This window comes from Ursus maritimus, unplaced genomic scaffold (genome assembly GCF_017311325.1).
Source record: "Ursus maritimus isolate PB19 unplaced genomic scaffold, ASM1731132v1 scaffold_10, whole genome shotgun sequence".
In the NCBI taxonomy this organism is placed as follows: Eukaryota; Metazoa; Chordata; class Mammalia; order Carnivora; family Ursidae; genus Ursus; species Ursus maritimus.
In genome coordinates this window covers 22,281,910-22,293,486 of record NW_024423344.1, presented here as the reverse complement: position 1 = coordinate 22,293,486, position 11,577 = coordinate 22,281,910, and the positions used below count along the sequence as shown (strand labels likewise).

Sequence of the window (11,577 nt, the reverse complement as noted above, 5' to 3'; positions counted from 1 at the left end):
AAAAAAAAAAAAAAAGGAAGAGCAGAGAAAGGACTTAGGTATAGAAAAAGTTTAGGAAAGACTTTCGGAAAGCAGATTTGAGCAGAGAAAAATGGTAGTGAAGGTATTCCAGGGAGAGGGCACAGAATGTGCTGGAGGCAGGTTCTGAAAACAAGTGGGCGGGCCTGGCAGGACGCGTCCAGCACAGCAGCAGGGTGAGAGACTAGAAGGAAAAGCAAAGGCCAAGGGGACGAAGGGCCAAAACACATACTAGAGAAAGCAGAATGCATCTATGGGTCTTCCACCAAAATATTTCACACATCTTGGAAAGACCGTGCTGGCTGCACATAAAGGGGACTGGACTATGTGAGACTAGAGGCGGGACGGCCATTCAGGAGATACGTGTGACTCTCGTCAGCCCACAGATGAGCTCTGCTGAGGGTCTAAACTAAGGACGACAGTGGGACCAGAGAGAAGGAACGGACAGGAAAGAGGTTAAGAAAAGGACGTAAGAGAATGTGGTGACCCCTTCGCTCTCTGGAGAGGGGAGGCATCAGCTGAAAGTAGCAGAGCTGGACAGAGGTTTGCCAGCAGTGGTAAAAGTTTAGAATGGCAAGTGTGGGACACAGGAGAAAGCACTGACTAGGAACAGACTAAAGGTCTGGTCAAATGAGAAACCTAAAATGTCTGGTGGCACCATGGAAATGCAGGGCAAACAGATGGCTGGGGCTTTTCAGGGCAATGTGACAGACAGGGAAGGGGGACAGAGAATTTAGGGTACTAGCAAAAGATGGTTAAAAGCACTTTCCATCTTATGAGTGCAACGGTTCGACTTTCTGCAGAGAAATTTGGCTACAGCTATCAAAAATTTTAATGGCATACCCTCTTACCCAGAAATCTTATTCCTGTGAACTTTTTCTACAGAATACTTACAGAAGTGTACAGAGATACACAGTAACACAGAAAGTCAGCGCTACAATGTTTATAACAGCAACAATTTAGAAATATTTGAAATTTCCATTAGTAGAGTTCTGGGTGTGGGTCATCCAAAACGGAGAAGGAAGCAGCCATTATAATGGAAAGCAGCTATAAATGGTCTGATAATAGATTCAGCTAAACATTTTTGTTGTTGGCAGGAAAGTTGCAGAATAGCAGAGAAAAGCAGTATCTATAATATTCCCATTTTTTATAAAAGATAATTATATTCACCCATACAGAATTGTTTACAGAGAAAACTCCAAAGGGATATACATCAAACTATTAACAAGACTGAAGAAAAGGTACTCACCTTTTATGTGTTTTATTTCCTTTTGTTTGTGAAAATAACCACATAATAATAATTTTTAAATTTATGCTTAAAAATAAAAGAATACTGAGGTGGAGGATGTCCAGTGAGTATCCCAAGAAATTCTGAAATCATCCAAGATGACATCAGGATTGATTCAAAAGTAAGTTAACACTTCTGGTGAACATGGCGTGAGGAACAGACTCATCAAATCGCTATGCTGTACACCTGAAACTACTGTAAAACTGTGCGTCGACTACTTCAATTAAAAAAACAACAAAAACGAACAAACAAAAAGCTCATATATACAGAGAACAGACTGGTGGTTTCCAGAGGCGGGGGCTGGAGAGCATGGGCAAAATGGGTAAAGGGGGGGCCAAAAGGTACAAACTTCCAGTTATAAAATAAGTAAGTCATGGGGATGTAACGTACAGCATGGTGACTACAGTTAATTATACTGTACTGCACATCTGAAAGCTGCTGAGAGAATAATCTTAGTTCTCATCACAAAACAAGAACTATGTGGTGACAGATATTAACTAGATTTACCATGGTGATCTTTATATACAAATATTGAATCATTACGTTGTACACCTGAAACAAAGTGTACGCCAATTATGCCTCAATAAAAATAATTAAAAAAAAATAAGTTAACATAGGTGAGTATTCAGAAAACTCTAAAGCACTCTAGCACCACAATGCATAACCCACACATCTGTATCCAAAGACTTATCTTTGTGGGGTGCCTGGGTGGCTCAGTCAGTTAAACGTCTGCCTTCGGCTCAGGTCATGATCTCAGGGTCCTGGGATCGAGCCCCACATGGGGCTTCCTGCTCAGCAGGGGAGTCTGCTTCACCCTCTCCTTCTGCCCCTCCCCCGCTTGTGCTCTCACAGGATCTCACTCTCTCGCTCTCTCTCTCAAATGAATAAAATCTTTAAAAAAAATCACTTCAAAGACATATTTTCGCATAATTTTTCTCAACTAAGACATTTATAGATTGGTAACGGGTCTATTTAAGTAGAAGTTACAACCAGAATAAATGTATGGAAACAGTCATCAGCTCAAAGGTAACCGTGGTGAAAGGTCACTGAAAGTTGACTTTTTAAAAGTAGCCAATAACAATTAGGACAAAAAATTCTGCTTCTGTAAGATGCAGGTGTACTGGAGTCGGTCACTGCTTACAAACAGCCGACTTTAAAGAGTGCACTCTTGATTCTTTCATTGGATGAGCGAGATAGTATCAGATTCTTCATTACATTAATGAATGTGGACATTAGACTATTTGGGTCTCACAAAAAAATAAAATTTAGACATATTAGTATCCTTACTTGCAGATAAATCTTGGAATTTAAAAATTCACACTGAGGAGCAAACACCGTCTGGATACTCCTCAATCAGTAACCAGTTAACTATCAACGAAACCATCAAAACAAAGCACCTTTCCTTCCATGATCTCATACAGGCTCCTCGTGAGGAACGCAGTATTTCACCGAGAGAGGAGATGAGGACGGGGGCAGAGTGCAGGAACAGCTCACCTCCCCGTTGTCCAGAACAGCCATGGACGAGGTCTGACCACAAGCAATGCCAACTACCCTCTTGATATGTAAACAGTTTGTGACTTTTCGAGGAGTTGGTTGATTTGTTGTAGATCCTGACCCCACTTGGCCACAGTTGTTATAGCCCCAAGCAAATACCTACACAAGACAAGGGAAAAAGAACGAATTACTAGTAACAGGGTGAAAATTCTAGCTCTAACACACAGCAATAATCATAAAATAAACATAAATTCACTTATTGAATATTTACAGTGTGCTACATGGCTCTACATGCTTTCCAGGCACTAACTTCTTTAATTTTCAGAGTAATCCTGTACGCTGACCCTGGGCAGATGCTATTATCACCTGCATTTTATATATGGAAATGGAAAACAGGTTAGGAGGCTCACCTGAGGTTCCACACCAGTAAGCAGTACACATCGAACGTGAGCCCAAGAAGCGTAGCTGTGCTCTTAACCACTACACTCTGCTGCTTCTCTGTTTGACAGCCGTATGTGATTTTTCAGTCTCGCATCAATAGGGAATAAGGCATTTACCACACAAGTAGCAGGGATAGGAAAAATCTGCTTAACTCTTTGGGCACAGATACTCTCTTTTTTTCCCTTCATGGAAAGCTTTCAAAGCCATACAATGCTTCTCCCTGTCTCACTGATCGCCAGTACCCAGTATTACATAACCTTTCCTGATGACTCACAATCATCATGATTATAATTATCAATCACAGTTACAGGTCATAACACAGTAAGGCTCACAAGTACCAAAGAGGTGTCTGTCCCTACGGAAATGACACCAAGTGGTCAGGCTATTCTTGGCACTGTTTTCTATGAGTTCTCATTTGCTGTCTGTCAGCTCCAAGGAGCTCCCCTCTTCAAATGCCTCCCGTGCACTTTTGGCCTGTAATTTGCCATAATGTGAAAACCAGATTTCTAAAGAGACACAAATAAATCTCTAAGCTAGTTAAAATCTAGTAACAAAGATGAAAAACAAAAGAAAAAAATCACTTCAAGTTAATTATCAAGTAGGCCTATCAAATAAGAGTGTGACCAGAGGGGTGCCTGGGTGGCACAGTGGTTAAGCGTCTGCCTTCGGCTCAGGGCGTGATCCCGGCGTTATGGGATCGAGCCCCACATCAGGCTCCTCTGCTATGAGCCTGCTTCTTCCTCTCCCACTCCCCCTGCGTGTGTTCCTTCTCTCGCTGGCTGTCTCTATCTCTGTCGAATAAATAAATAAAATCTTAAAAAAAAAAAAAAAAGAGTGTGACCAGAGAGAAGAATTAGCGGAGGGTGGATGCTGGCAGCCAGGAAAGAGCTTCCTCCAACACCAGGAGCATTTCTAAGGACCCCCACCCCTTTCATTTGCCCACAGGCGGTGGTCCTCCCACATCCTGAGGTCTGGCTTCCACAGTTCCTTCCTCTGTCAGCACTTCCTATCTCAGCTCGCGTGTCTGATGCTGCCCAAGGCCACAGGAGCAACACCCACGGCTGGCGCCTTGAAGGAGGCGCACTACAGGTTCGTGTCACAGCTACGGAAGACATGACCTGCCACACCTCCTGACAGTCGGTTCACAGGAATATCTAGTATAATAATGCAAATATTTAACATAATTATCCAAAGTAGCATATGCTTACAGTTAAAGTAAACCAAGAATCGAAGCTGTGCAAATTAGGGAATTCTAATTTTAACAATCATTCTTCTGGCACTTCTCAAGTATCCCAAGCTCCCTTGCAGTGCAGCTGCCTTTTATTCAAAAATGAGAACTGGGGTTCCGATAATCAAAAGCAGACTAGCAAACCGTGGATTCGGGGCATAAGACCTGGGTGCTAGGCCTAGCTCCAGCACATCCCAGCCACGAAAACTTGATCTCCCTCAGCTTCTCTGGTTTCTGCACCCATCTGCACCCATAACCTGCCCCGCATAATAAAATCGCTGTTAACAGCACCGAGGGATTTTAAACAGGAGAATAGTATGATCTGTGTTTTAGAAATCGCAGAGAGTAGGAGCGCCTGGGTGGTGCAGTTGAGCATCCGACCCTTGGTTTCAGCTTGGGTCGTGACCTCGGGGTCATGAGACTGAGCCCCACATCGGGCTCCTCGCTCGGTGTGGAGTCTGCTTGAGATGCTCTCTCCTACCTCTGCCCCTCTCACTCATGCGCTAAAATAAATAAATATTTTTAAAAATATCAGAGGGGACAGAAAGGTAATACTTAACAGGTAGATAGCCCAGTTAAAAAGGAATGGAATAAAAGAGACCATGGCAATAGCCCAGGCAGACAGCAAGGTCTAACCTAAGGATATAGAGATGAAGAGAAAATGAGACAAAAGATTAGAACACAGAATCAATATGATGAGCAACCTTTTAAGACAAGCATGGAACACGGGGGTGAACAAGCGGTACAGAACCTACTGGAATGTCGGTAAAGTTATTTTCTATGACATCATTACATTTACCAACAAATGAAACAGACCTTAATGGATGGGGTAGTTAAAAAAAAAAAAAAAAAAAAAAAAAAACTAAAGTACAGAACACAGTCATACACATCGATTTGTAGTCTCAGCAAAGAGCAGGAGACTCAAGTACCTTAAGGCTGAAGTTCACTGTCATCAAAAGAGTGGTCCTTGATCAAACAGGTTATGTTAGAAAAAAAGCGTGTCGCCACATGTTTTTAGTTGTGCACAGAGGGCTACTATGTTTACACTATCCCAGATGTACATATGGTCATTATTTTTTTCAAAGGCACTTTCACAATAGCCAAATGTGCGAACAACCCCAATATCCATCAGTGGAGACACGGATAAACAAACCCCGGCATATACACAATGGAATGCTATTCGGCCTTAAGAAGGAGAGAAATTCTAACACGTGCTCCAACACGGATGAACCTTGACAACATTACGCTCCGTGAAATAAGGCAGTCATAACAGGACGAACACTGCACGATTCCACTCATACGAGCTATCTAGAGTAGTCACACTCGTGGAGACAGAATGGTGGTTGCCAGGGGCTGGAAGGGAGATAGAGAGTTATTGTTTGGGAGATACAGTTTCAGCTTTGTAAGATAAAGAGCGTTCTGTGGATGGATGGTGATGATGGCTGCATAACAATGTGAATACACTTAATGTCACTGAACTGACATTCATTAGCTCACATGGATATAAAAATATATGCACATATTTTATACATATCAAATTTGCCATCCTAACCATATTAAGTGGTTAAAGAGACCATGGCATCAGTCTAGGCACATGACAAAACGGTTGCAGGAAGTGGTTCTCACACATCCTGAGGTCTGGCTTCCACACTTCTTAAAAATGACTAGAACGGCAATTTTATATTATGTGTATTTTATCACAATTTAAAAGTAAAGAATAAAAGCAGGGCACTTACCTCTCCATCAGCTGCCAGAGCCATTGAATGATGTGAGCCACAAGCTACTTCAACCACTTGCTTGATCAAGAGATTGGTACAGACTTGGATGGGAGCAATGCCTTGGTTGGTCGTCCCATTCCCAAGCTGGCTGTATCCATTGTGGCCCCAGGCATAAACAACTCCATCTATACAAGATGGCCACACACAAAGAATCAACTCCAAGAAGGAACGGTAACCCCTGTACTTTCTTCCCCAGACTTTGCACAACTTATTCTCCAACCTTCATTTCTTCCACACTGTCTTCTCCTCTCTATAAAGTAACCACTGATGAAGGGTAAGGGAAAGAGGGACAGATGAGGAAACAAGATAGACAAATGTAAAATCATTCAAGAAAGGACTTGACACTATCATGGAAAGAAGATCAGCTTTATGGTCAAAAGTCAGTTTGTATATACAAAAATCAGACTGTCTGAACACACTGATTCATCTCAGTAGTTCCTGTGGCAGGTACCAAGCAAAAGGCAAAAGACGTAAGAAAGCTCAGCACTATTTTACCAAACACCAAGTCTCAGGGAACCACTGAGGTGTGTGTGTGAGACTCTCTCACAAAGTACAGAGGAAAGAGGCATACTTTTTGTATATATATTACACACACAAATCCAAGAGCTTCCCTCAAGCAGACTATTACTGGCATAATATCCAGCTCAATGTTTCTCTAATGACTTTATCTTTTTGGGATTCTGAGGTAACTTCTCTGTTTTCCTCTCTAGAAGTACCACCGTTTTGTGCATTTCCTCCTACAGCATGCCTAAGTGTCAAGAGCAGAGATCTCCATGTTATACACTCTTCTCATGTCTTTCCCACGGTCATAAAACATCCTGACCTATTAAAGACAATCTAGACCTGGAAACAATGATATCCAAGAGCAAGGGCAAGGGCAGAAATCCAAGTGTTACTGTCAGGCTGCTAACTTGCTCAAATGGTCCTTAAGCAACCAGGGAAAAGGGACTCATAGCTAAGTAGGTCTCTGATTATCTAATCTAGAGTCTAATCTTGTGTTTCTCACTAGAGGTCTTCCTTATTACAGAAATGATGACAGAAACCATAAATGGAAAATTTCATACCAAAAAGGATGAGTCTATAGATTGAAAAAATGTTAACACCTAAAAAAAGATCCATGATATATGTGAAAGTTATATCAGATAACAGAAATGTCCAAACTTTCACATGTTTTCATTCCTGAGAGACAGAAAAATAGACTTGAATGATAAAAATACACCCCTTGTTCTTGGAGAGTAAAACTCAGTATCATAAAGGTGATAGTTTTTCCTATGTGAATTTATAAATCTGAAATAATAGCAATAAAATGATGTAAGTTACTCTCTGGAGCCAAACTGATTAGAAAGTTCATTGGGAAGATCACGAGAATAAATAGAAAACCTCTAAGAAAGGAAGCAAAAGGACAGCGAGCTCCACCAGTTACTAAAACCTATAAAAAGTTTCTAAAACTAAAGTTAATGCTAGGAAATGAACAGACAGACAAACCAGTGGAATGGAACTGAAGGTCTAGAAATAAACCAGTTGCACACAGAATTAAAAGCTATGTTATTTGGAGAAGAAAGGACTTTTTTACAAGTTGGGTTGAGATAATTTGTCATTGAAAAATTAGATTCATTCCTCACACCATAATTTTCTAATGAATCAAAAATTTAAATGTGCAAAATAAAACACGAATTAGAAGGAAAGAATTAGTGAATTCCTGAATAACCTGGGAATAGGGAAAACTTTCCTATGACTCAAAATCCAGAAGCAATAAAAAGAGTGATAAATCTACTTATATGTTTTTTTAAAACTTCACATGGAAAAAAACACCATGGGCAAAGACAAAAATTAAATATTAGGAAAAAATACTTGTAATTTATATTACTAAGAGAGAATATCTCTGATATAAAAAGAGCTTCTAAAAATATAGAAGAAAAAGACCAGAACCCTCTAGAAATATGAACTGGTGGTTCACAATGAAAGAAATGTAAATGACTCTTAAGCATATGAAAAGATGCTCACCCTCACTCTTAAGAAGAAAAATAGAAATTCAGAAGATGGGGACTCCTACTCACCAAGGCTACCGCCTAGCTACTACCATCGCCACCACTGCCGGAAGCCCGCTGTGTCAGGAACAAAGACTAATGCAGAGTCCCTGATACAACATCACCCTTTTAAACACGCCGACTAGCTATTTGGTAATAGCTGACTTTTTTTTTTTAAGATTTTATTTATTTATTTGACAGAGAAAGAGACAGCCAGCGAGAGAGGGAACACAAGCAGGGGAGTGGGAGAGGAAGAAACAGGCTCATAGCGGAGGAGCCTGATGTGGGGCTCGATCCTGGAACGCCGGGATCACGCCCTGAGCCGAAGGCAGACGCTTAACCGCTGTGCCACCCAGGCGCCCCGGTAATACCTGACTATTACCAAGCTGACTCCAACGGACCCTTTCCACCCTGGAAGAAGCAGCCATTCATACTAACAGAAATCAACATACAATCGGGGTACAAGTTTCCTGCCCAGAGGACCTCAGCTAACACAACTACATGAGGGCTTACAGAGTATTTAATCCACAGAGTATTTGATTCCACAAAATATCTAATCAGATCAAGGCACCACTTTCTAGCAAACGAGGTGCAGCAATGCTCCCATGACCATGGGGCTCCTGGTCCCATCTCACCTACTGCAACAGGCAGAAGATGTCAGTTAGACACAGCGAAGACAAGCCAGCTGAAGGTGCAGCTGACGCATCAGCCTGGAGATGAGTCCACGTGAGGATGGGATGCTAAGCTCCAAGGGACAGCTTCTAAATCAATGACCGCTAAATGGTGCTGTTTCCCTAACAGGTAGAACACATGGGTCCAGGAACCAGACTGGATTATATGCGTGACCCTACTGACCACGACTCCCAGTGACCGACTTGGGGAATCTGTGCTTCCTGTCCCTGAAATTATAGGTTCTGTAGGTTTAGAAGTCCTGGTTCCCTAAGCAGAAACACTTCCACTAGGGGACATGGCAAGAATTCCACTGAACTTTAAGTTGTGGCTGCAAAAGGCACTCTGTGTTCCTCTAGTCAAAGGACCAACAGGAAAAAAGAGGAGTCACCCTCCTGGCAGGGGCAATGGACCCAGTCAGCAGGAAGAGGAAGGGCTGCTAGTATATAATGGGGGCAAGAGAGGAATATGCTTGGCAAGGAGGTAAAATTTAGTGCTTTGGGTGCACACTTGCCCAACAGGGACGGTAAACTGGAACGCACAGTAGCCGTGGCCAGAGTACAGCACGGTTAGGGGCTTATATCCCTCAAGAATGAGAGTCTGTGCCACACCATCAGGTTAGCCCCCTGAGCCAAATGCCAACCAAATATGAACGGAATCTAGAAGGAGCGCTGAGTAGCAGTTGTGGCCATGAGACTAGCTGCAGCAGACAGGCAGTAATTCATCCCACTAACGGTCTTCACAGAAGTCTTCCCTAGGAAAAGAGGCCCTCCAAAATCCTGGGAGAGCTATTCCCAGAGCATATCAGAAGACATGGATCTGAGCAGTGCATGGAAGAGAATGAATGAACGCTGTGCCTTGCTGTGTCCCCCAGATGCCCCTCAGGATTAAGGACCTTTTCTCCAGTCGCTGGGACTGCTGCCAGCTGCCTGTTCTGAGCCATTGGTTGTCTCCAGCCTTGCCCTTGGCAATCACTTTTTTTTTTTTTAATGTTTTATTTTTATTTGACAGAGAAAGACACAGCGAGAGAGGGAACACAAGCAGGGGGAGTGGGAGAGGGAGAAGCAGGCTTCCCGCTGAGCAGGGAGCCCGATGCAGGACTCAATCCCAGGACCCTGGGATCCTGACCTGAATCAAAGGCAGACGCTTAATGACTGAGCCAGCCAGGGGCCCCTTGGCAATCACCTTCTCGTGATTACTTTACTGCCATTACATAATTATTCTCATCTTACTATTATCACATCATTTTACGTTCTTAAAATAGTATATATACCTATTTCTTCCCTTTTTATACTTGATAAAGCATAGGAAAAGTAAGCTTCCTGAGATGGCTCTTAGTCCCAACTCCCCAGGAAGCTTTCAAAGCAACCCCATCCAACGGGGTACCGGCATCGACTTTCCCAGCCTTGCTCTTGCCACACAGTCTCTGACTGACCAAGGATCAAGCTTCAGAATCATGTGAGGGTCAAGAGATGAGCAAAATTACCAAAGGATGAGACAGTGAAACCAACCAGGATAGAAGGGAGAGTGGGGAGTGGGAAAGGCCCAGGAAAGGGAGAGCACAGAGGGAGGCAAAGAAGCATCCTATTAAGTTCTGACCTTCAAGGAAACTCAGCCTTCAGAGACTGCACACGGAGTTGGAGAAGTGGTCAGAAACAGCTAATTTTATAAGTAACTTAATTAGTCGTTTGCTTCAGAAAACAAAAAAAGAAATCCACAAGCCCTAGGTCTGTATGTAAAGTAATAATACTAAATGAATACTGATCTTCAGAGCAGTCACCAGATGGGACTAGATTTTCTTCTTCTTTTTCTTTTTTGAGGAAAGGCAGACTGCCACATGTAGCGCCTTATCTGGATGTGTCTAGAGTCTTGGAAGCTGACTACCCTACATTCTCCTACAAATGGACTCTGAGAGCTTGTCTGGAGGCTCTAGCAGGGGAGCGTAGCTACTCGAATACCCCTGACTTCCTCTATCGGGGAACATGGGCCTCCTCGACCAAGCGCACAGCTTCGGGAGGGCGCACGTGGAGCAGGGAGGGAGGAAGGGGACACCCACCTACCCAGCCGGATCAGCTGTACAAACGCTGGCGGTCAATAGGGTGACAGATGTGGCAGCCAGATCGTGCTCACACCCTAGATTTTCAATTTAATAATGTAGCATTGATCAAAATATTCCTAAAATACCTTTTAGAAATAGCACACAAGTCAGCAAAGCATGGAGAATTGAACACATTATCTTTATTCCTTCCCGAAAACCTACTGAAATACAGTGACGGAAACAATTTTTTTTTTTTAAAGGCATAAACACTCAAGGACAAAAAAGAACAATAAAGAAAATACAGTAGGAGAGATGACAACAAACTTTTGGAAGAATGAAGGCAGACGGATGTGGTAACACGGCCGACCAGAGAAGGTGACACAGAGAAGGTACAACTGCAGAAGGAGAAGCCAATTACAACCAGAGGATCCCGGGAAGGCCCAGGGACTGAAGAGACCAGACACCACAGGAGATGTAAGGGCAGGTGTAACAAAAACAGAAGCACTTAGACCCCACATCCTCATCCTCCTGCTGTGGGGTCAGGCAACCACCCCTTCCCAACACTGGTATAAGACAAGAGACCCACAGCATTTATG

The 11,577-nt window shown here is 42.9% G+C and overlaps 1 protein-coding gene across 9 annotated transcripts in view; it reads right to left on the bottom strand.

Annotated features, from left to right (window-relative positions):
• RCBTB1 (RCC1 and BTB domain containing protein 1) overlaps positions 1-11,577 on the bottom strand; it is a 75,506-nt gene that overhangs the window by 43,049 nt on the left and 20,880 nt on the right. For all 9 annotated transcript variants that reach the window (XR_005832614.1, XR_005832615.1, XR_005832616.1 and 6 more), the window contains 2 exons: positions 6,206-6,372; positions 2,801-2,959 (listed from right to left, as the gene is read on the bottom strand). Coding sequence is in view for 6 of the 9 variants with exons in the window: in XM_040622721.1 (XP_040478655.1) it covers positions 2,801-2,959; positions 6,206-6,372 (326 nt within the window). In the remaining 3 variants the exon portion in view is untranslated. The remainder of the gene's footprint in view (positions 1-2,800; positions 2,960-6,205; positions 6,373-11,577) is intronic.